At 36.4% G+C, this 26198-nt stretch overlaps 1 protein-coding gene across 1 annotated transcript; it reads left to right on the top strand.

Annotated features, from left to right (window-relative positions):
* Positions 1 to 5637: 5637 nt before the first annotated feature.
* SPIN4 (spindlin family member 4) lies at positions 5638 to 6387 on the top strand (the record flags this gene model as incomplete). The annotated part of the gene is made up of 1 exon (XM_082681831.1): positions 5638 to 6387. The coding sequence occupies one exon, from the start codon at positions 5638 to 5640 to the stop codon at positions 6385 to 6387; it is 750 nt and encodes a 249-aa protein (XP_082537957.1).
* Positions 6388 to 26198: the final 19811 nt, after the last annotated feature.

The raw sequence follows: 26198 nt of genomic DNA, 5'->3' as shown, positions 1-26198 counted from the left end.
GGCCCTGACCAAGAGAGCTTGAGTGTGAAACAGAGCAAAGGTTCAGAGGTGGAGCATGAGCCAGGTGGTTTATAGACAGATCTGATAAGTGAAAAGGGCTTATTTTAAGGAATGACTAGTTAAGAGTCTATGAGTACTTGCCATGAACAAGTTCATGTGCTAAGAAATTTACTTGCATTTTTCTTATTTAATCCTCACAGCTACACCTTGTGTTGGCTTTTATAATTATCCACATACAGGTGTATCTTGTTTTATTGTGTTTCACTTTATTGTGCTTCACATTTATTGAGTTTTTTTTACTAATTGAAGATTTGTGGCAACCTCGTGTCAAGCTAGTCTATTGGCACCACTTTTCCAACAGCATTTCCTCACTGCATATGTCTGTGTCATATCTTGGTAATTCTTGCAATATTTTAAACGTTTTCATTATCATTATATCTGTTATGATGATCTGTCATCAGTGATCTTTAATGTTACTATTATAATTGTTTTGGGGCACCACAAACAGCATCCATATAAGATGACAAACTTAATGGATAAATGTTGTGTGTGTTCTGACTGCTTCACCAACTGGCCACTCCCTCCTCTCTTTCCCTCTCTTTGGGCCTCCCTATTCCCTGAGATACAAAAATATTGAATAAGCCTATTAATAACCATACAAAGGCCTCTAAGTTTTCAAGTGAAGGGAAGAGACATGTCTCTCACTTTAAATCAAAACGTGGAAATGCTTTAGCTTAGTGAAGAAGGCATGTCAAAAGCTAAGATGGGCCAAAAACTAGGCCCCTTGAGCCAAACAGCCACATTGTGAATGGAAAGAAAAAGTTATTCAAGGAAATTAAAAGTGCTACTCTAGTGAACACACAAATGATAAAAAAAATAAAAGCAGCCTTTTTTCTGATACAGAGCAAGTTTTAGTGGTCTGGATAGAAGATCAAACCAGCCACAGCATTCCCTTAAGCTAAAGCCTAATTCAGAGCAAGGCCCTAACTCTCTTCAATTCTATGAAGGCTTTGAGAGGTGAGGAAGCTACAGAAGAAAAGTTTGAAGCTAGCAGAGGTTGGTTCATGAGGTTTAAGGAAAGAATCCATCTCCAAAGCATCAAAGTGGAAGATGAAGCAGCAAACGCTGGTGTAGAAGCTGCAGCAAGCTTTCCAGAAGATCTAGCTAAGATAATCAACAAAGGTAGCTACACTAACTAAACAACAGATTTTCAATGTAGACATAGTTGTCTTATATTGAAAGCAGATGCCCTCTATGACTTTCATAGCCGAAGAGGAGAAGTTAATGCCTGGCTTCAAAGATTCAAAAGACAGACTGACTCTCTTGTTAGGGGATAATGCAGCTGGTGACTTTAAGTTGAAGCCAATGTTCATTTACTATTCAGAAGACAAAGATCCCTTTCAAAATATTAGTGCTCATTGGACAGGAATAAAGATGCAGACATAGAGAATGGACATGAGGACACAGAGAGGGGGAAGGGTAAGCTGGGACAAAGTGAGAGAGTGGCATGGACTTATATATACAACCAAATGTAAAATAGCTAGCTAGTGGGAAGCAGCCGCATAGCACAAGGAGATCAGCTCAGTGCTTTGTTATCACCAGGAGGGGTGGGATAGGGAGGGTGGGAGGGAGACACAAGAGGGAGGAAATATGGGGATATATGTATATGTATAGCTGATTCACTTTGTTATAAAGCAGAAACTAACACACCATTGTAAAGCAATTATACTCCAATAAAGATGTTAAAAAAAGTACTACTGCTCATTGACTATGCACCTAGTCACCCAGAGCTCTGATGGAGATGTACAATAAAATTAATGCTGCTTTCATGCCAGCGAACACAACATTTATTCTGCAGCCGATGGATCAAAGAATAATGTTGACACTCAAGTCTTATTATTTAAGAAATACATTTCATAAGGCTATAGCTGCCATAGATAGTGATTCCTCTGATATCTGGGCAAAGCAAATTGAAAACCTTCTGGAAAGGATTCACCATTCTATATGTAAGTTAAGTACATTCATAATTCATGGAAAGAGGTCAAAACATCAACGTTAACAGGAGTTTGGAAGAAGTTTATTCCAATTCTCATGGATGATTTTGAGTAGTTCAAGACTTCAGTGGAGGAAGTAACTGCAGATGTGGTGGAAATAGCAAGAGAACTAGAATTAGAAGTGGAGCCTGAAGATGTGACTTGGTACACTCTCATAATAAAACTTAAATGAATGAGGAGTTGCTTCTTATGGATGAGCAAAGAAAGCTGTTTCTGGTGATGGTATCTACTCCTGGTGAAAATGCTGTGAAGATTGTTGAAATGACAACAAAGGATTTAGAATATTACATAAACTTAATTGATAAAGGAGCAGCAGGTTTAAGAGGATTAACTCCAATTTTGAAAGAAGTTCTCCTGTGGGTAAAATGCTATCAAATAGCATTGCATGCTACAGAGAAACCTTTTGTGAAAAGAGTTAATGGATGCAGCGACTTCACTGTTGTCTTATTTTAAGAAATTGCCACACCACCCCAACCTTCACCAGCCACCACCCTAATTAGTCAGCAGCCAATCAACATTGAGACAAGATACTCCACCAGCAAAAAGATTGTGACTTGTAGAAGATCAGATAATGGTTAATACTTTTTAACAATAAAATATTTTTAATTAAGGTATGTTATATACCTCGTATTTTTAAACATAATGCTATTACACACACATTATACTATAGTATAATGTAAACATAATGTTTACATGCATTGAGAAACCAAAAAATTTGTGTGACTTCCTATATTGAAATATTCACTTTATTGCGGTGGTCTGAAACTGAACCCACAATATCTCCGAGGTATGACTATGTTGCATTTGATGGTGTTCTCCTTATCATTTTCAGACTTATAGACACATATTTATAGGATCAGTAATCTGGGTGTTTTGAAGGGATAAATAAAGCTGCCCTAGGAGATTTTAAGTCACCAGAACTGTAGTCTTCAGAGGCTTGTATAAGACCACTTGTTTCATTTTGGAGGATTTCTTTGGATTGGAGCAGGGCAGTTGAAACCACTTATTTATTCATATAACAAATACTTATTGAGTACCTATTCTGAGTAAGGCACTTGAGATAAAAGTCCTTTAAAAGTCCTTTCTTGAATGGGTTTGTAGTCTAGTGGGCAGACATACAAAGTAAACATTACATCTTAGTGTAGTGAGGCTCATTGAATCCATAATGCTAGGGAGTGATTTAAACATCAGAATCATAGTTCTAGAGAAGGAAGGATACTGGAAATTCTTTGTCTCTTCAAATTGCTTTGTAGGGCTGTGAGCAAGAATTCCATTAAAGTATATAACCAAAGAGCTTGAGTTAACTGTCCTGAGTTTTCATGCCTGGTGGGTGGTCTTCTCCCACCTGTCAATTGCTCTTCTAAGCAAAAATAACTTGGCACATCTTGGTCTGGGGAATTACTTGGGGAGCATTATTTGTGGAACATAATGACATGACATTTACACATACTTTCTGACTTTCACTGTGTAGGTTGTATATATGTGTGAATATGTACACACCACTATGTAATTCTAAAGAGTTTAGAAATACCTTTTAGTATATGTAGTTTTCTTGCTTACTTCAAATTGTCTCCTTGGAATTACTTTCTTATAATATAGTACTGGAGAGTTATCTCATCTCAAAAGCCTTTGGCCTGGGAAATGTGGGGAATTGAAGGATCCACACATACTCTGCCCAATCAGCTATTAAATGGTATGAGGACTAGGTTTTTCTTTCCCTGCCTTGGAAGGTAATGTAATGTGGAGGCAGCCCGAATTTCTGCCTTGCACCTCTCTTCCCTGCTTTCCTACATTTCCAGAAGAATTAATGGTCTTTTTTACCCATGATGATATGAGCCTTTCTCTTCTCACTAGTATAGAGTGGAGGAGTGAGAATGAGGAGCCTAGACTTCCCTGTTTTATATTGCCATCTTGTAAGTAGGATACAGGAATAAAAGACATACAGACATTTTCATTTAATTTTGATAAGAGCCCTGTGACTTGAAGTAGGTGAAATTATGGATACTTTCTTTTCTATCGTTCATATTTTCCACATGAGCATGCAGTACTTTTATAATCAGAAAGACTGCAAATATATACCACAAAAACCTTTTAATTTTTTCTCTCTACAAAATTGGAGCCACAATTTTGTTTCAATATCCTGCTTTCTCACACATTGTTATTATCTCATATGTAGATCTCCATGTCATTAAATATTCTTTGAAAAAATGTTTTATACCAGCTCAATAAATCCATATATGAGAGTAAACTAATTTTGTTTATCGTCATAGACATTTTAGGATAAATAACGGAAGATTTATACAAAGGAATATTATGGAACCATTAAAAAACATATTTTCAGAGTATTTAATAATTTTGGAAGATACTAATGATATGAATTTAAAAAGAAGTTATAAAGATGTGAAACCTGCTACCAATTTTGTAAACTACAAGCATAGATTTATTGAGATATCAGAACTGTTAACATTTTGCTGTACATCTAGATGTTAAGATTAAGGCTAGTTTCGGTTTTTATTTCACTGAATTTCAGAAAATCTCCACAGTGTCAGTACATTTACTTTACATTCAGAAAAATATATGTATTAAAAAAGCATTACCGTGAGTGATCAGATAGAAAATAAAAAGGAAAGTTCGGATCAAGATGGTGGACCATACACGGCATTTACTTATCCGGTCTCATAATCCTTAAAGTGAAAAAAAAAAATTTTTGTATGTACAAACTCTGTGTATGTATGTGTTGAATATTAAAAAAAAATGTTTTGTGAGGAATTCCTGGAAGATAGAAAGCAGTTGGAGAAGCTGTTGAGGAGGCTGGTGGATGACAGACGGCCACAGAGGAGTAAGGGAGCCGGCCAGTCTGGCTTGGGTTTGAGAGAAGCGGTCGGGGGACGCGTGAGGAAATGAAGGAGTGAGCGCCTGTGACTGTGTGGACAGAACGCACTGTGCACAGTAACCCGCCCAGTTGCTGCTGGCTGAGCGGAAGGCGGAATGGCGGGGGCGGGGCCGAGGCTCAGGCGGGCTCTGAGGGGTCGGGTTCCCGAAGCGGCAAAAACCCTGGCGCCAGAGCTAGGCCGAGCAGAGCAACATTGCTAAACCGAGACCCCGCGGACTTCTCAGAGACCCGCCGCCGCCCGTGACTTTGGCGCTGCAGCCATCGCTCTTATCCCTTTCCCGTCCTCTCCTTCTCCGTCGCCGTTCCACAGCCGCAGCACCATCGATAACAGCTAAGTGGTCAATTCGGGAGACTTAGGGTTGGGAGTCGGGGCGGGCGCAAGGCGCGGGCAGCACACGCAAGCCCGCCATCTCCTGCGGCAACTGCCACTGCTGCAGATACCTCTGCCGGGCGGGAGAGAAGAATACTGTCAAGAGGCCCCCGCTGTCCTAGTGCCCACGGTCAGAGTTAGAGCGTTTCTGCCGAGCCTTGGTGAGAGCCTTGCCTTTGGGGAAGTGAGAAGGAGAACGGACAGGACAGGATCTTTCTGTTTTCGGAGATCACGAGAAAAGAGCTCATACTGGATAGTGCTTTTTGTCAACTTAATCTAGTAAGTGGTAGCGTTGCTGAGTCTCCTTAAAACCCCGAGCCATGTCGCCCCCAACAGTGCCTCCGATGGGCGTAGATGGTGTGTCCGCATACCTGATGAAGAAAAGGCACACCCACAGGAAACAGCGGCGCAAGCCCACTTTCCTCACCCGTAGGAACATTGTGGGCTGTCGCATTCAACACGGCTGGAAGGAAGGCAACGAGCCTGTGGAGCAGTGGAAGGGCACCGTGCTTGAGCAGGTTTCCGTGAAGCCCACTCTCTATATCATCAAATATGATGGCAAAGATAGTGTGTATGGACTAGAACTGCACCGAGATAAGAGAGTTTTAGCGCTAGAGATCCTTCCTGAGAGAGTGCCAACTCCTCGCATTGATTCGCGCCTGGCAGATTCCCTGATTGGCAAGGCAGTGGGTCATGTGTTTGAGGGTGAGCACGGTACGAAAGATGAATGGAAGGGCATGGTCCTGGCGCGAGCCCCCGTGATGGACACTTGGTTTTACATCACCTACGAGAAAGATCCAGTCCTTTATATGTACACGCTGCTGGATGACTACAAAGCTGGTGACCTGCGCATCATTCCAGATTCCAACTACTATTTCCCTACAGCAGAACGGGAGCCTGGAGAAGTTGTCGACAGCCTTGTGGGCAAGCAGGTGGAGCACGCCAAAGATGATGGGTCCAAGAGAACCGGCATTTTCATCCATCAAGTGGTGGCCAAGCCATCTGTCTACTTCATTAAGTTTGATGATGATATTCACATTTATGTCTATGGTTTGGTGAAAAACCCCTAAATTCATTGTGCTATTGCAAAAGTTGTGGAACTGTTAAATGTAAAATATGTCGTGCGAAATTTTGAGAACATTTTTGAAGTCAGAGATTAAAGAATTTATTATTACTTACAGTGCCTCCAAATCTTACATTGACTAGTTCCACAGTTTTGTCCGAAGTATACTTTGGTACTTTTGATATTGCCTTGTTCTGTAATCAAAATTTTAAATCGGGTGCTAATAGAAACTTGAAAAGTTTTTGTAAAATTTGGAACAATGGAAAACTAGATAAAGAAAAATAAATGGTGTACACACACTATATCCTCCACCCTCCTCCATTTCTTTCTTTGCCTTACCAATTTTTTTCTCCCCAGGTAACAAGTGTTAAGAACATAATGTATATCCTTCCATGTTTTCCCAATCCTCTTAAAGAAAGTTTGTTGTAGTCCTTTCTACAGAAACAGCAAGCCCCAGTATTTCTCTGTAATTGCTTTTCTCCCTTGACATATCCTTCTGATCAGTAGCTACAGATATCTCTCTCTCCCCCATGCCTCCCTCTCCATATGGTATAAGATAGATGTCCAACTATACATTTTATTCACATTGGATATCTGATTGTACCATCACATTTATTAAATAAATCACCAATTCCCCCTCTCCCTCTATTTCTCCTTGTCTTCCTCCCTTCTCCTAAAAGCTGCATACACAGTACATATTTATGTACCAAAATGGTACCATTTATGTACCATTCTATTATTGATGGTCTTTAAGTTTTCTCTTTTTTTTTCCACCATAGCACAGCTACAATACATACTGGTGCTTTTATTTCTATAGGGTAGCTTCCCAGAAATGGGACTGCTAGGTAGGTGTTTATTTAATTTTAAGAGATATTACAAAATTACCATCTAAAATGAAAGTGCTCATTTTCCAGCATCCTCTCCAGCACTCTTTAATGTTTGCAAATCTGAACAGTGAAAAATTACATAGTATTGTTTGTTTAATTGAAAAACTCAGTGAGGTTTTTTTTTACCATTTGGACTTTTTTTGTGATTTGCCAGTGCTTATCCTTTGCTCATTTGTCTATTGAATCTTTGATCTTTTCCTTATAAATCTGTAGGAATTCTAACTATATTTACTATGTGGTGTGTATTAATCAGTTGTAGCCCATATGTGTTATGATTTTCTCCATTCTATCATTAATCTTGACTTTACTGATATCTTCTTTTTTTACTTTACAGGTTTTAAAAAAAAGTTAGATAGATTCCTTTCTTCTTTTTAGCTTTTCGGTTTCTTGTTTTTTTCAGCTGAATGTCCCCACCGCTAGTCATACAAATATTTACCTACATGTTTTCTAAAAAAATTTTTTAATTTTAAGCTTTAACTGTTTGATCCATCAGGAATTTATTTTTCTATATGGAGATAGAGGTCCAAATATACATTTTGTTCATATTGGATACCTGATTATGCTATCACAGTTATTAAATAAATCACCCATTTTCAAGTTCCTGAGCCAGTATCACATTGTTTTAATTGTACTGGCTTGACCATAAACTTTGGACTCTGGTAAAGCAAGTCCCCTATCATTAGTTTTTTTGTTTTTGTTTTTGTTTTTTGTCTTTTCTTCTATTATGTAATTTGTCTTTCATTCTTTCACGTAAAAATTGGAAGCATCCTTTCCATATTTAAAAAAATTGTGATGCCTTAGAATTGTATTACATTTCTGCATTTCTGTTTAGAGAGGTATTTTAATAATAATATTAATCTTTAATACTCGAGAATTTTGGTACATCATTAAAATCTTTTGTTTTTGTAATGTTATATAGGTCCATCACATCTGATTAAATTTATCTCTATATATTTTTACAGTTTTTGTCACATTTTGAATTGGGTATTTTTTCCTCCTCATTTATATTTTTGGCAATATAGACAAACTAGAGATTTTTTATTCCTTCTATTTTCAGCTTACTAAATACTCTGAATTACACTGGGTTTTTAAAATAGAATGTTTTGGACTTTGTAGATATATAGTCATCTCACCTGCAAATAGAGATCATTTTATTTCTTATAATGTTAATATTGTTATTACATGATCTGGATTCTCCAAAACAATGTTGAATAATGATTATGACAGACATGCCTGTCTGGTTCTTAATTTTCGTGGAATTGTCTTTAGTGTTCCCTATTAATATGACATTTGCTGTTGGTTATTGGTAAATAGTCATTAACCATTAACATGTTTAGGGTATTTCTTCTATTCCTGTTTTACATAGGATTATTACTAAAAGTGGCTCCTGAATTTTATCAAATGTCTTTTCAGCGTCTATTTACAAAATAGTATAACATTTTTTTTTCCTTTAGTTTGTTGACACGGTGAATTAGAGTGGTAGATATTTGATGTTTTGAAACAAATTTGATTTTCTGGAATAAATCGTACTTGATCATGGTGTAATAAGCATTTGATACATTGCTGGGTATTATTTACCAGTATTTTATTTAGTATTATTGCATTTACATTACAAAATGAAATTGTTTTTTTCAAGTTTTGTTGTTAAAATTATGTTAGCTTTAAAAAATGAAATTGTGTGTTTTCAATCATTTTTCTGTGTCCTGGAACAGTTTAAATAGCATTAGAATTATTTGTTCTTTAAAAATTAGCTAGTAGTGAGCTGTAAAAACAGCCTAATCCTGGTGACAATTTTTATGGTAGATCTTTAATCAGCTTTCTTATCTCTTCAAAGGTAATTGGTTTATTCAAGCTTTCTATTAAAAAGGAATGTATATTTTCTGTGAAATACAAAATTTAAAGCTTTTTCTATTAACAAGCTTCTTGATTGTAGTATTCAGATGCTTTATGTCCTTCCGTGTTGCACGTGCGTATGTCTTAGGTATGTTCAATTCTGAAAACATTGTAATAAAATCATCATCTATAACAGTTCTAAGTTCTCTTTGTATTTTATTTATTTTGAAAAATTAAAACTTAATATGGAAAGCATGAAAGATATAAAAAAACGTCCGTTTTTACCTTCATCCCAAATTAACAAATGTTAACATTTTGGCATATTTGCAAAATATAACATCTCCATCCACTGCAGAAGCACACACTATCATGAATTTAATGCGAATCTTGTCTATGCTTTATATATTTACTGACAATATAAACATAGTTGAAAATAGTATTGATTTTGTGGTTTAAAAAAAAATTTCAACATGAAATTTTTTTATTAACTTTATATCGTGACATTTCTTTTAGTTTTTATTGTATGGAATCTTCTTTTTTTAAAATTGGAATATGGATTGCAACAACAACAAAAAAACAATAACACTGACTTTAGAATGCAAGTTGCTGTTCTAGGTACTTTTGCCACTCCTAACACTCAGGGAGTCTTCACCCTAACCACAGTATTGGCAACTGAATGAAAAAGACAAAATTTCAGCTGTCAAGAAGGTTTTATCCTGGCTGTAGTGAGACATTTATCTACCACCAACCCCTGACCACAAGACTAGAAATAGACCTTATGTTTTCCCATAATTTTGGAGTTATCCCTCTTTATGACACTCGGATTAGGGCTAGCGCCAAACCTGGCACTTCTTTTATTTATTTTTTTAACATCTTTACTGGATTATAATTGCTTTACAATATTGGGTTAGTTGCTGCTGTATAACAAAGTGAATTACCTATACGTATACATGGAACCCCATATCACCTCCCTCTTGCATCTCACTCCCATCCTCCATATAACACCCCTCTAGGTGATCACAAAGCACGGAGCTGATTTCCCTGTGCTATGCAGCTGCTTCCCACTAGCTATCTATTTTACATTTAGTAGTGTATATATATATCCAAGCCATTCTCTCACTTCGTAACAGCTTACCTTTCCCCCTCCACATGCCCTCAAGTCCATTCTCTACGTCTTCGTCTTTATTCTAGTCCTGTCCCTAGATTCTTCAGAAACTTTTTTTTTTTAGACTCCATGTATATGTGTTAACATACAGTGTTTGTTTTTCTCTTTCTGACTTACTTCACTCTGTATGACGGACTCTAAGTCCATCCACGTCACTACAAGAAACTCAATTTCGTTTCTTTTTATGTCTGAGTAATATTCCATTGTATATATGTGCTACATTTTCTTTATCCATTCACCTGTCGATGGCACTTTGGTTGTTTCATGTCCTGGCTACTGTAAATAGAGCTGCAATGAACATTGTAGTACATGGCTCTTTTGGAATTGTGGCTTTCTCAGGGTATATGCCCAGTAGTGGGATTGCTGGGTCTTATGGTAGTTCTCTTTTTAGTTTTTTAAGGAACCTCCATACAGTTCCCCATAGTGGCTGTATCAATTTACATTCCCACCAACAGTGCAAGAGGGTACCCTTTCTCCACACCCTCTCCAGCATTTATTGTTTCTACATATTTTGGTGATGGCCATTCTGAATGGCATGAGATAATATGTCATTGTAGTTTTGATTTGCATTTCTCTAATGATTAGTGATGTTGAGCATCCTTTCATGTGTATGTTGGCAATATGTATATCTTCTTTGGAGAAATGTCTATTTAGGTCTTCTGCCCATTTTTGGATTGGATTGTTTATTTTTTTCATATGGAGCTGCATGAGCTGCTTGTAAAGTTTGGAGATTAATCTTTTGTCAGTTGCTTCATTTGCAACTATTTTCTCCCATTCTGAGGGTTGTCTTTTTGTCTTATCTCTGGTTTCCTTTGTTGTGCAAAAGCTTTTAAGTTTCATTAGGTCTCATTTCTTTATTTTTCTTTTTATTTCCATTTTTCTTGGAGATGGGTCATAAAGGATGTTCCTGTGATTTATGTCATAGTGTGTTCTGCCTATCCTTTCATCTAAGAGTTTTATACTGTCTATCCTTACATTTGGTATTTAATCCATCTTGAGTTTATTTTTGTGTATGGTGTTAGGCAGTGTTCTAAGTTCATTCTTTTACATGTAGCTGTCCAGTTTTCCCAGCATCAATTTTCAAAGAGGCTTTCTTTTCTCCATGGTATATTCTTGCAGCTTTTATCAAAAATAAGGTGACCAGGGCTTCCCTGGTGGTGCAGTGGTTGAGAGTCCGCCTACCGATGTAGGGGACACGGGTTCGTGCCCCAGCCTGGGAGGATCCCACATGCCGCGGAGTGGCTGGGCCCATGAGCCATGGCCGCTGAGCCTGCGTGTCTGCAACGGGAGGGGTCACAACAGTGAGAGGCCTGCGTAACACACACAAAAAATAAATTAAAAAATAAATAAGGTGACCATATATGCATGGGTTTATCTCTGGGCTTTCTATCCTGTTCCATTGATCTATATTTCAGTATTTGTGCCAGTACCATACTGTCTTAATTACTGTAGCTTTGTAGTATAGACTGAAGTCTGGAAGCCTGATTCTTCCAGTTCCATTTTTCATTCTCAAGAATGCTTTGGTTACTCAGAGTCTTTTGTGTTTCCATACAAATTGTGAATTTTTTTGTTCTAGTTGTGTGAAAAATGTCATTGGTAGTTTGATAGGGATTGTATTGAATCTGTAGATTGCTTTGGGTAATATAACTATTTTCACAATGTTGATTCTTCAATTCAAGAACATGGTATACCACTCCATCTGTTTTTATCATCTTTAATTTCTTTCATCAGTGTCTTATAATTTTCTGCATACAGGTCTTTTGTCTCCTTAGGTAAGTTTATTCCTAGATATTTTATTCTTTTCATTGCAATGGTAAGTGGGAGTGTTTCCTTAATTTCTGTTTCAGATTTTTCATCATTAGTGTATAGAAATGCAAGAGATTTCTGTGCATTGATGTTGCATCCTGCCACTTTACCAAATTCATTGTTTAGCTCTAGTAGTTTTCTGGTAGCATCTTTAGGATTCTCTATGTATAGAATCATGTCATGTGCAAACAGTGACAGTGTTATTTCTTCTTTTCTGATTTGGATTCCTTTTATTTCTTTTTATTCTCTGATTGCTGTGGCTAAAACTTCCAAAACTACGTTGAATAAGAATGGTGAGAGTGGGACACCTTGTCTTGTTCCTGATCTTAGTGGAAATGTTTTCACTTTTTCACCATTGAAAACAATGTTGACCGTGGGTTTGTCATATATGTCCTTTATTATATTGAGATAAGTTCCCTCTATGCCTGCTTTCTGGAGGGATTTTATCATAAATGGGTCTTGAATTTTGTCAACAGCTTTTTCTGCATGGATTGAGATGAGCCAAAGTTTTTCTCCTTCAATTTTTTAATATGGTTTATCACGTACATTGATTTGCATATATTGAAGAATCCTTGCATTACTGGGATAAACCCCACTTGATCATGGTGTATGATCCTTTTAATGTGCTGTTGGATTCTGCTTGCCTGTATTCTGTTGAGGCTTTCTTCATCTCTTTTCATCAGTGATATTGGCCTGTAGTTTTCTTTCTTTGTGACATCTTTGTCTTGCTTTGGTATCAGAGTGATGGTGTCCTCATAGAATGAGTTTGGGAGTGTTCCTCCCTCTGCTATATTTTGGAAGAGTTTGAGAAGGACAGGTCTTAGCTCTTCTCTCAATGTTTGATAGAATTCCCCCGTGAAGCCATCTGGTCCTGGGCTTTTGTTTGTTGGAACATTTCTAATCACAGTCTCAATTTCAGTGCTTGTGATTGGTCTGCTTGTATTTTCTATTTCTTTCTGATTCAGTCTTGGAAGATTGTGCTTTTCCAAGAATTTGTCAATTTCTTCCAGGTGGTCCATTCTATTGACATATAGTTACTTGTACTAATCTCTCATGATCCTTTTGTATTTCTGGAATGTTAGTTGTTACTTCTCTTTTTTCATTTCTAATTCTGTTAATTTGAGTCTTCTCTCTTTTGTTCTTGATGAGTCTGGCTAATGGTTTAGGAATTTGTTTCTCTTCTCTAAGTACCAGCTTTTAGTTTTATTGATCTTTATTATTGTTTCCTTCATTTATTTCTGATCTGATCTTTATGATTTCTTTCCTTTTGTTAACTTTGTAGGTGTTTTGTTCTTGTTTCTCTAATTGGTACAGGTGCAAGGTTAGGTTGTTTATTTGAGACGTTTCTTGTTTCTTGAGGTCAGAGTGTATTGCTATAAACTTCCCTCTTAGAACCGCTTTTGCTGCATCCCGTAGGTTTTGGGTTATCATGATTTTATTTTCATTTGTTTCTCGATATTTTTTGTTTTCCTCATTGATTTGTTCAGTGATCTCTAGGTTATTAAGTAATATATTGTTAGCCCCCATGTGTTTGTATTTTTTACAGACTTTTTCCTGTAATTGATAACTAGTCTCAAAGCATTGTTGTGGGAAAAGATACTTGATACAATTTCAAATTTCTTAAATTTACCAAGGTTTGTTTTGTATTCCACTAGCACTTGAGAAGAAACTGTATTTTTTGTTTTCTGAATGGGATGTCTTATAAATATCAATTAAGTCCATCTTGTTTAATGTATCATTTAAAGCTTGTGTTTCCTTATTTATTTTCATTTTGGATGAACTGTCCATTGTTGAAAGTGAGGGTTTAGAGTCCCCTACTATGATTGTATTACTGTCAATTTCTCCTTTCATGGCTGTTAACATTTGCGTTATGCTTTGAGGTGCTCCTGTGTTGGGTGCATAAATATTTAAAATTGTTATATATTCTTCTTGGATTTTTCCCTTGATCATTATGTAGTGTCCTTCTTTGTCTCTTGTAATAGTCTTTATTTTAAAATCTATTTTGTCTGATATGAGAATTGCTACTCCAGCTTTCTTTTGATTTCCATTTGCATGGAATATCTTTTTTCATCCCTTCACCTTCAGTCTGTATGTGTCCCTAGGTCTGAAGTGAGTCTCATGTAGACAGCATATATATGTGTCTTGTTTTTGTATCCATTCATCCTGTCTATGTCTTTTGGTTGGAGCATTTAATCCATTTACATTTAAGGCAGTTATCCATATGTATGTTCCTGTTACCATTTTCTTAATTGTTTTGGGTTTGTTGTTGTAGGTCTTTTCCTTCTCTTGTGTCTCCTGACTAGAGAAGTTCCTTTAGCATTTGTTGTAGAGCTGGTTTGGTGGTGCTGAATTCTCCTCGCTTTTGCTGGTCTGTAAAGATTTCAATTTCTTCGTTGAATCTGGATGAGATTTTTGCTTGGTAGAGTAATGTTGGTTGTAGTTTTTTCCATTTCATCACTTTAAATATGCCTGCCACTCCCTCCTGGTTTGCAGAGTTTCTGGTGAAAGATCAGCTGTTAACGTCATTGGGATTCCCTTGTATGTTATTTGTTGCTTTTCCATTGCTGCTCTTAATATTTTTTCTTTGTATTTAATTTTTGACAGTTTGATTAATATGTGTCTTAGTGTGTTTCTCCTTAGATTTATCCTGTATTGGACTCTGTGTGCTTCCTGTACTTTATTGACTATTTCCTTTCCCATATTAGGGAATTTTTCAACCATAATCTCTTCAAATGTTTTCTCAGTCCCTTTCTTCTTCTCTTCCTCTGTTTTTTTAATTCTTCTTTTCAGTGGTTTTTCCCACTATTTTATCTTCCAGGTCACTTATCTGTTCTTCTGCCTCAGTTATTCTGCTATTGTTCCCTTCTAGAGAATTTTTAATTTCATTTTTTTGTTGTTGTTCATCAATGTTTGTTTGCTCTTCACTCTCATTACTCTTAATTCTTTGTTAGGTAGACTGCTGATTTCCTCTTGATTTGTTTTTCTGGTGGGTTTTTACCTTGCTCCTTCATCTGCTGTGTGTTTTTCTGTCTTCTCATTTTGCTTAACTTACTGTTATTGGGGTCTCCTTCTCCAGGCTGCAGGTTCATTGTTCCCATTGTTTTTGCTGTGTGTCTCCAGTGGCTAAGGTTCGTTCAGTTCGTTGTGTAGACTTCCTGGTAGAAGGCACTGATGCCTGTCTTCTGGTAGATGAGGCTGTATCTTGTCTTTCTGGTGGGCAGAACCATGTCTGGTGGTGTGTTTTGTGGTGTCTGTGACCTTATTGTGATTTTAGGCCCCCTCTCTGCTAATGGGTGGGCTTTGGTTCCTGTCTTACTAGTTGTTTGGCACAGATGTCCAACACTGTAGCTTGCTGGTCGTTGAATGAGGTTGGGTCTTAGCATTGATGTGGAAATCTCTGGGAAAGCTTTCACCATTTGAAAGTATGTGGAGCCTGGGCGTTTCCTTTAGACAAATGTCCTGGAACCAGCTTTCCCCCTTCAGAGGCACAGGCCTGATACCTGGCCAGAGCACCAAGACCCTGTTATCCACACGGCCAAGTACGTGGGGAGTTTTTTGCCTTTTGGGAAGTCTGAGGTCTTCTTCCAGCATTATGTTGTTGTTGTGTAGTAGTTGTTCCAAATATAGATGTATTTCTGATGTATTTGTGGGGAGGAAGTTTATCTCCATGTCTTACTCCTCCGCCATCATGAAGGTCTCCACAGCTGACTGATTTTTAACAGGGTGCCAAAGAAATTTAATGAAGGAAAGAGAGTGTTTTCAACAAACGATACTGGAACATCTGTGGCAAGCTCTGTGAATGCATGAAGATTCCCATAGCCCAAAGCCAACAGCTGCTCCTTTGTCTCCACCTGTCCACCTCCGAGGAGGATATGGGCAGCCCTGGCCCTGTTTTAAGAGTTTGAGACATAGCAGTGGACAAAACAAAATCTTTCTTTAGCACATGGTCTTTTATCTTTCAAGTAATCTTCAGTCCAATAACAAAGGTATAAGGTGGGTATAAAATGTTACATAAGAACATAAAAAAAGTGTGATAAATATCATTAAAGTCTTAGAGGGATGAATATGTACTATATGACAAACTGTATAGTTTGTCTTTAGAGAACAACAAAAAATACAACTGTATATAAATTTTAGGTATATGATAATGCCTCCTGTTCCTTGCTCTCTCACTAGGCCCCAAGTCCTGAACCAAGAATTATATTATTCCGTGATGACATTGGGCTTTTAATATACAGTAAGAGAGAGAGGCTCAGCCCTGGCCTAAAATCTGGAGATAGAACAGTAAACAATCTAAACAAAATCCCTGCTCTTTTAGAGCATATATCCTAATGGGAGGAGGAAGACAGCCACCACCACACTTATATCCCTGGCCTTTAGGCCTCATATTGTCTCATCGTGATTTGGAAATATCTCACAACTTTTTATTCAGACATAGCAAAGTTTCACTCTAGTTCTATCTCTGTTTTAGAGGTTAAGTATACAGCAGTGAGCAAAATATGGAACCATGTTTCAGTGGGAGGAAAACAGAAAAAAAGATCAATGTAGAATTCTGTGTTCACCAACTATGGCTTTACCCCCTAACTTTCTGGACTCCTCGACTAGAACCAAGTTTCAGACTATTCCATGATAATATTGATATCATACCTGGTTGCTTTGAGTCAGAGGGAGGCTCAACCTTGACCAGACAGTGAACAAAACTGCCAAAGTCTTTATTCTCTTGAAACTTACATTCCTTCTATTTGGAAGAGCCAGACAGTCATCTCCTTCTCCTTGGACCACCAGTCTAGAATAAGGTCTTTTATTGTTCCTTGGTGATATCAGAGTTCTCTCATATTCTGACACTAAATCAGAGGCAGGACCACACAATGGTCATGACACTGTTTTAGGAGAGGAAAATAGCCAGAAACAAAATCCTTGCTCCCATAGTGCTTACAGCTTACATCATGCTGGATGGAGATAGATTCCCATCTTCTTCCTCCCAACACACTTTATACATACGTCAGGCTGTGATGATTGCTTTGAAAAAAAGGTAAAGCAGCGTAAGTAAAGTGACAGAATGGGGTCTTGGACATGCTATTCTATATATATATGGATAGAGAAGTCCTCTCAGAACAGACGGCATTTGAGTAAACACCTGAATAAAGTGAGGTGCAAACCATGTTGCTGATGCCTTCAGATATAATGTGCCAGGAGGTTTGTGATAGCAGTCTAGTGTGGCCAGATTGGAAGTGAGCAAGGAGGAGACTGGGAGTAGATGAGATCAGAGAGTTTGTCAAGGGCCAGATCTACGTACAAATCTTGTGGACCACTGTAAAGCATTTGGAATTTATTCTCAGTGAGATAGGAGATCATCCGTTTTGAGCAAAAATATGAAATTGTCCCAGTTTCACTCATTAAATAATCTGATTTAAAATACCTCATTCATCATCAAACAAGATCTCACTTGTGCTTTGTCTCCTTTGCTCCATTGGACTATGGGTCTTCTTTGCTCTTTGACATCCCTGGAGAACCCCCCATTTCTACTGTATCCATGCCCTGGCTCTGCCAGCTTGCTAACTCTGATTCCCGGTTTCTTCAGATAAGGAGATTGAAGAGAGATGAAGTCAAAATGAGTATTCAAGTTTGCATACCTCCAGAATTCCACCAGACAGTCTTGAATGATGTGGTAAAAATGTCAGAGACTGGAACAAAGGATTCTATTTGAATGGTTGCAACAGAAATTCACATAGACATTTGTAAGCTAATAATTTTTTAGAAATGAATGTTAAGGACCATTGTGAAGAAGAATTAATATTGCAGCTGATTAACTATGTAAGGAAAGACCTCTGGATTATGATTTATCTGTGGAGATTAGAGAGTTAAGGTGTGGGGTGGGGATGGGCAAGATTTTGAGAGTGTGAATTTAAAAGGAAAGAACACAGAATCAAAGGTTAAACTAGTAAATATAGGTGTGAAATGATCTTCCTTTTTTCTCTTTTAGTCTGTATCTGAACAGGCCCAAACATGAGAATGAGAGGTAAAAGGTCTATACTGTCCATTGTTTGGACAAAATTTTTTTTATAAAGATAGAAAAAAATTATCAATAAATTGGCTCTTTATTTTACTGAACTTATTAATTCTGTTTCTGGATTTACTCATGACTTCTTAAACCATATTCAGGGCTTTTGAAAATGAAAAGAATTCATGTTTTCTTTCCTTCACTTATTTTCCACATCCACCCTTCATTAAGTATTCATAACATAAAGAATATAGGCTCGTTTTTAAAGACATCTTCTAAATTATTCCCAAAGAAAGCTACATACATATGTGTTTCTCAGAAATCAGGCTTTCTGCTGTAGTTACTTTGATTAGTACTTGGTTACTTTATCTTTCATTTATTCATAAAATGAAACAAAATGTGCAAGACATTTTTCTAGAGGGTATGTTGGAATATCATGATGAATAACACATAGTCTTTTATCTTTCAAGTAGCCTTCAGACTAATAAGGTGTGTATAAAACTGTACAAAACAACGTAAAAGGAATGTGATAAATATCATTAAAATGTTAGAGGGGTGCATATGCACCATGTGAATTCAGATGTATTGGTGTATAGTCAGCGTTATCCAGAGAAACAAAACCAATAAGATTCATTCATTCATTCCTTCATTCATTGTAAGAATTATCTCATGTGATTATAGAGGCCAAGAAGTCCCATGACTTCTTTTTTGGTTGTAGAAGGTTCAGATGCAACAATTCATGTTAAGCAATTCATGTTAGAAGGAATATATTGACTTGACCCCTAGAAATTTCACTGAGGTAGAAGGCCCCTTAATTTTAGTTGTATTTATTTCTCACCCTCTAACAATGCAAATGTCTTACTAATGAATATAGAGAAGTTGCTACTTCTTGATCACTGGGTCCAATCAGCATAATGTCATCAATGTAATTGATTAGTGTGATATTTTGTGGACGGAAAAGGTGAACAAGTTCCCTGTGAACAAAATTATGACATAGGGATGAATAGTTGTCATACCGTTTCAGGTAGGACAATGAAGGTGTATTGCTGGCCTTACTAGTTGAAAGGAAACTACTTCTGGAGGACCATATGGACAAGATTGGAGGAAAAAATCATTTATTAGATCAATAGATACACACCAAGTATCAAGAATTATGTTAACTTGCTCAAACAATGAAACCACATCTGTTACAGGAGCTTCAATTGGAGTCACCACCTGCTTAAGCTTATGATAATCCACTAACATTCTTCAAGATCTGTCTTCTGCACAGGCCAGATAGGAGAGTTGAATGGGCATGTACTAGGAATCACTACTCCTGCACATGTTAAGTCCTTGATAGTGGCACTAATCTTTGCAGTCCTTCCAAGAATGCAGTATTCCTCTTTTTATTATTATTATTTTAATATGGAATGCTTCACGAATCTGCATGTCATCTTTGCACAGGGGCCATGCTAATGTTCTCTGTATCACTCCAATTCTAGTATATGTGCCGCCGAAGTGAGCACAAGTATTCCTCTTAATTTACTAGTTGCTCAGAGGTAATTCTAATGGCTTCCACTTAGCCTTTCCACCTTTATATTCCTCATTCCACAAATTAGGAAACCTATGTGGGGATTCTGCCAACTGCTAAGTATGTCTATTCTAATAATGCATTCTGGAACTGGGGAATTAATCAGGGGATGAGTTCAGGAACACACTGGGCCCATTGTTAGACAGATATGAACTAAAACTCCATTGCTCACCTGACCTTCATTAGCCCCTACTCTGATTGGAGGGCCACAGTGATGTTTTGGGTTTCCTGGAATCAGTGTCAGTTCAGAGCCAGTGTCCAGTAGTCCCCAAAACATCTGATTATTTCCTTTACCTCGATATACAATTTCCCTGGTAAAAGATAATAGGTCCCTTTTGGGAAGTCCCTTTGGGAAATATTAACAATATAAAATTTTGGTAGTGTATTGGTGTCTTTCCTTTAAGGGCACCCAGTCTCCCTTTAATTCAAGAGGTTCTGGTATATTAATTGGCTCGTTATGGGAGTTCATTGAGGGCCTGTGATTCTCTGTTTTTGATCCAAGTTATACTTTTGCTTACTTACTTAGAACTTTTCTGCTTATATAGACCAAGTAAAAATTTAGTAGGCTTCTTATCTATTTCACTTTTAGGAACATCATGATTAGCTAACCAATGCATCAGACTATTCTGATTGCTGCTTTGACTCTGCTGTCCATTACAGTAGTCACTTCCACCTTGTTTTTGGCAGTTGAGTGCCACCACTTGGCCCCTAATACCCCTATCCAATTACCTCAGTCACATTTATGTTTTCCAATTGGGTGGCTATGGTTCTCAATATAAGGTCTGGCTTACAGAGAAGAGTGATCACAAAATTCTTCAAGGATGTTGGGGCTCCCCTCACAGATATATTTCTTAAAGTATCAGAGAAAGTTATGCCCTCTGGACTCTCAGTGTGTGAGTAGGTTTTAAATGACAAATCCACTCTAACATCCCGATCTACCTATGCCTCTGAATCCCTTCATTAAACCATTGATTATTTCCAATTTACTGGTGGTGGGCTATCTTTTGGTCCATGTTTCAGCCAACCAACCAACCAACAGTTAAAGCTCTTTCTAACCACCCAAGCTTCAATATTAAAGGCAGAATCTCTGCTTCATGAGCCCATATCAATAAATTTGACATGATCCAACTTTATTTTTCTTCTACCATTATCCCATATCTATAGTATCCACTTCCAAATATGTTTCCACAGGATTTCTGCTTGTATAAATTAGAAAATCCAAGTGGTTCTTTTGGAGCATAGTGTACTTCCTCATGGGTCAAAATGTGTATCTCACTTTCAGGAGCCTGCTAGCACTTGTGTCTAGTTGTAAGTCTAGAAGTAAAAGTGGGTGATGGAGGTGGATCCTTAGGAAAATCAACATTGCCTTGCATGGCAACTATCTCAAAGGAGGTCATTGTCATTTCCTCAAGCCGTACAAGTTAATCCTCTCAGATAGAGGTGGAAAGGCTTATTCTACTGTTGGTGAGGAGATCAGTACCACAGGGGATGGGGATTCCCCTTCCACTGGGGTTCAGGAGGTCACTTCCACTGAGATTGTGTAGGCAACTTCCACTGGGAATGGGGAGGCCTCTTCCACTAGCAATAAAAACTCATCAGGATTTAGAGGTTCAAAGTCTCCAGATTCATGAGGATCTTCCCACACATTCCAATCTCAATTTACAGGATTCTATTATTTCCCAGTATATGACCTCACTTTAACAGTAGACAAGGCTGGGAGTTCAACTAACACTCTAATTTAGCCAATACAAGATGAAGTCCTACACATAATTTTCAACGATTTCAGCCCTCTAACTACAGGAAATAAGGGGCTCCTTCAGGGTACACATAAAAGCTCTTAGGTTGTTATGCACCTCTTTAATTGAAATTTGAGTCCTTGAGCTCATTCTTTTCTTTCACCACTTTATCTAGAAGTGTTAGGGGTAATCAGTTTTCTAAAAATGTTTGAAAGCTTCATATATATTATCTCATTATCTTATTTAAATCTAATCAGATTAGAGAGTCAATTCCAGAAAGCCCAGAACACTTTCAGAAAATTCATATTTAAAATTATTTTACTCTTTAATCACTCTCTGTAACAAAATCTATTTTACTCAGAGATCTCCAGAGGGGGGGGGAAACAATAAGGCATTTATTTATTTATCTATTTATTTATTTATTCATTCATTTATTTATTTATTATAGGAATTGTTTAAAGTGATTACAGAGGCCGAGAAGTCCCACAATCTACCGTATACTATATAGAGACCCAGGAAAGCCAGTAGTATAATTCTGTCTGAGTCTGAAGACCTGAGAACCAGGGAGCCAGAGGTTTAAGTCACGGATCGAGTTTTAAGGCCTGAAAACCAAGAGCACCAATGTCTGATGGGGAGAAGATGGATGTCCCAGCTCAGGCAGAGAGAACAAATTTGCCCATCTTCTTCCTCATTGTTCTACTCAGGACCTCAATAGATTGGATGTTTCCCAACAGCATTGATGATGGTGATCTTCATTACTCAGTCTAGCAATTCAAATGATAATCTCTTCCATAAATACTCACAAAGATACACCCAGAAGTAATGTTTTACCAGATATCTGGGCATCCTTTAGCCCAGTAAAGTTGACATGTTAAAAGTAATCATAATAGCAAGTAAAGGAGTTTCTCATTGATGATTGCATAGCCCTGACATGGCAAATTATATATACTTTTTAGAAATGTATAATTACATATATTATAAAGCATAGATCTTCAGTGTATAACTCCTTGACTTTCAACACATGCATATACCTGTGTAACCTGTAACACTATCAATATTTCCATAATTTCAGAAAGTTCCCTGATGTCTAGTCATAATCAATTACCTGCCATCATCTGACCAGCCCCTTTTCTGATCTTTTTCCACCACAGATTAATTTTTCCAGTTTTAGAACTTATATAAATGGAATGATACATATATAGTATAGTATTGAGTCTGGCTTGTTTCACTGAGCATTTATCTTTTTGAAATTTATGTATGTTGAAGCAGATATCAGTAATTTGTTCCTTTGACTTTATAATATCCCATTGTATAAATATATCACAATTTGTTTATCCATTTCCCATTACTGTATATTTATATTGTTTCAAGTTTTCATTAGTTATAACACACTTAAGCTCTAAGGATAAGAAGCTATGAACTTTTCTGTACAAGTATTTATGTAGTCATATTTTTTTCAAGGGTGAATATATAGGAGTTTAATTGCTATGTTGTATTGTAAATGTATGTTTAACACTTTAAGCACTGACACACTGTTTTCCAAAGTACTTTTACAATTTTATACATATACTAGCCAAATCTGAGAGTTCCAGTTGCTCCATATCCTTGTCAGTCATTAATTTTAAGCATTACAGTGGATATGGAGTTGTGTCTTTTTTTTTTTTTTTGGAAAGATTAAAATTTTTTAGTTGCATTAAAAAAATATATATATATATCACAAAATTTGCCATTCTAACCATTTTTATGTGCAATTCAATGACATTAATTACACAATTCACACAATTATGCAGCCTTCACCACTATCTGTCTTCAAAACTTTTTATTACCCCCAAACAGAAACTCTGTAACCACTCAACAATAACACCCTATTATCCCCTCTCCCCAGCCCCTGGTAAGCTCTAACATACTTTCTCTATATATAAATTTTCCTATTCTAGATATTTCATAAAAGTGGAATCATACCATATTTGTCCTTTATAATCTGGTTAACTTCACTTAGCATGTTTATAAGGGTGATATATGTATCAGAACTTCATTCCCATTTATGATTAAATAATATCCTATTATATCCTATTATATATATATATACACATACAACATTTTGTTTATCCATTTATTTGTTAATGGACACTTGGGTTAATTCTACCTTTCGATTCCTGTGAATAATGCTGCAATGAATATTGATATACAAGTATCTGTTTTTAATTCGTCTGAGTATTATATGTAGGAGTGGATGGCTAGGTCATATAGTAATTTTACATTTAGCCATTTGAGGAACTGTCAAACATTTCTATAGTGGCTGTATCCTTTTACACCCCACCAGCGACATATGAAGATTGCAATGTCTCCATGTTCTCATGAACACTTTTTTTTCTTTTTCTAAAATTACAGTCATCTTACTAAGTGTGAAAAGAATTTGTAAGTGTGAAACTTATTTTGGTTTTAGTTTGAATTTTCCTAATAACTAAGAATGTTGAACAGTTATTCAGTGCTAACTGGTTATTAGTATATCTTCTTTGGAGAAGTGTCTATACAAGCCCTTTGCCTATTTTAAATTGTTGTTTTCTTTTTTGTTGTTGAATTTTAAGATTTCTTTATATATTTCAGATATTAAACCCGATTTTTTGTGTGTTGAACTTGTGGTAGTTTACAACTTTGTTGTATTTGTTAAATAGTCATAACACATTTCTTGTGGATTCTTTGAAATTTTCTAATACAGGTTATGTCATCTAGAATAGAAATCACCTTTACGTTCCAATTCAGATGACACTTACTTATTTTACTTGTCTAACCAGTCTGGTAGAACTTTCAGTAAATTGTTCAATAGCAATGGTGAAAGCAAGCATTCCATGAATCATTTGTGTTAATTTGTGTGTATGGTGTAAGACAGTGGTCTACTTACAGTATTTTGCATGTGACTGTCCAGTTTTCCCACCACCATTTATTGAAGATACCTTCCATTCTCCATTGTATGTTCTTTGCTTCTTTATCAGAGATTAATTGACCATAAGTGCCTGGGTTTATTTCTGGGCTCTCAATTTTGTACTATTGATCAGTGTGTCTGTTTTTCTGCCTATACCATGCTATTTTCATTATTGTAGCTTTGAAGTATAATTTGAAATCAGGGAGCATGATATCTCTAGCTTTTTCCTTTTGTTCTCAGGATTGCTTTTGCTATTTGGGGTCTTTTGTGATTCCAAATAAATATCAGGAATTTTAATTCTATTTCTGTGAAAAACGTCATTGGGATTTTCACAGGGATAACATTGAATATGCAGATTGCTTTAGGTAATATGGACATTTTAACAATATTAATTCTTCCAATCCATGAGCATAGAAAAAATTTCCCATTTCTTTGTGTCTTCAATTTCTTTCAAAAATCTCTTATTATTTTCAATTTACATGTTCTTTACCTCCTTGGTTAAATTTATTATTTTTGTTCAAGTTTAAAATAGGATTGTTTTCTTAATTTCTCTTTCTCTTTTTACTGTACACAAGCACAGAAGATTTTTTATTATTTATTTTATACCCTGCAACTTCAATGTATTCATTTTTCATACTAATCTATTATAATTTTTGTATTTCTGTGGTATCCATTGTAATGGATTTTTCATTTCTGATTTTCTTCATTTGAGCCTTTTCTCTCTTTCTTTTAGACAGTCTAGATAAAACTTTGTCAATTTGACCTTTTCAGAGAATCAGCTATAGAACAAACAAAACCCAAATTTAGTAGAAGGAAAGAAATCATAAAGATCAGAGCAGAAATAAATGAAATAGAAACGAAGAAAACAGCAGCAAAGATCAGTAAAACTAAAAACTGGTTCTTTGAGAAAAACAAAATTGATAAACTTTACACCAGACTCATCAAGAAATAAAAGGAGATGACTCAAATCAGTAAAATTAGACATGAAAAAGGAGAAGTTACAACTGACACCATAGAAATACAAAGTATCATAAGAGATTACTACAAGCAAGTATATGCCAATAAGATGGACAACCTGGAAGAAATGGACAAATTCTTAGAAAAGCACAACCTTGCAAAACTGAACCAAGAAGAAATAGAAAATATGAACAGACCAATCACAAGTAATGAAATTGAAACTGGGATTGAAAATCTTCCAACAAACAAAATCCAGGACCAAATGGCTTCACAGGTGAATTCTATAAAACATTTAGAGAAGAGTTAATACCTACCCTTCTCAAACTCTTCGAAAAAATTGCAGAGGATGGAACACTACCAAACTCATTCTGCAAGGCTACTATTACCCTGATACCAAAACTAGACAAAGATGTCACAAAGAAAGAAAACTACAGGCCAATATCACTGATGAACATAGATGTAAATATCCTCAACAAAATACTAGCAAGCAGAATCCAGCAATATATTAAAAGTATCATACACCATGAGCAAGTGAGATTTACTCTAGAGATGCAAGGATTCTTCAATATATGCAAATCAATCAATGTGATACACCATATTAATAAATTAAAGAATAAAAACCATATGATCATCTCAGTAGATGCAGAAAAAGCTTTTGAAAAAATTCAACACCCATTTATGATGAAAACTGTCCAGAGAGTGGGCATAGAGGGAACCTACCTCAACATAATAAAGGCCATATATGACAAACCCACAGCAAACATCATTCTCAATGGTGAAAAAACAAAAGCATTTCCTCTAAGATCAGGAAAGAGACAAGTATGTCCACTCTTGCCACTATTATTCAACATAGTTTTGGAAGTCCTAGCCTTGGCACTCAGAGAAAGAAAGAAATAAAAGAAATACAAATGGGAAAAGAGGTAAAACTGTCACTGTTTGC

Source organism: Grampus griseus (genome assembly GCF_964374135.1).
Source record: "Grampus griseus genome assembly, chromosome: X".
In the NCBI taxonomy this organism is placed as follows: Eukaryota; Metazoa; Chordata; class Mammalia; order Artiodactyla; family Delphinidae; genus Grampus; species Grampus griseus.
Note: the sequence above shows the minus strand (reverse complement) of the source record. Positions and strands in the feature narration are given on the sequence as shown.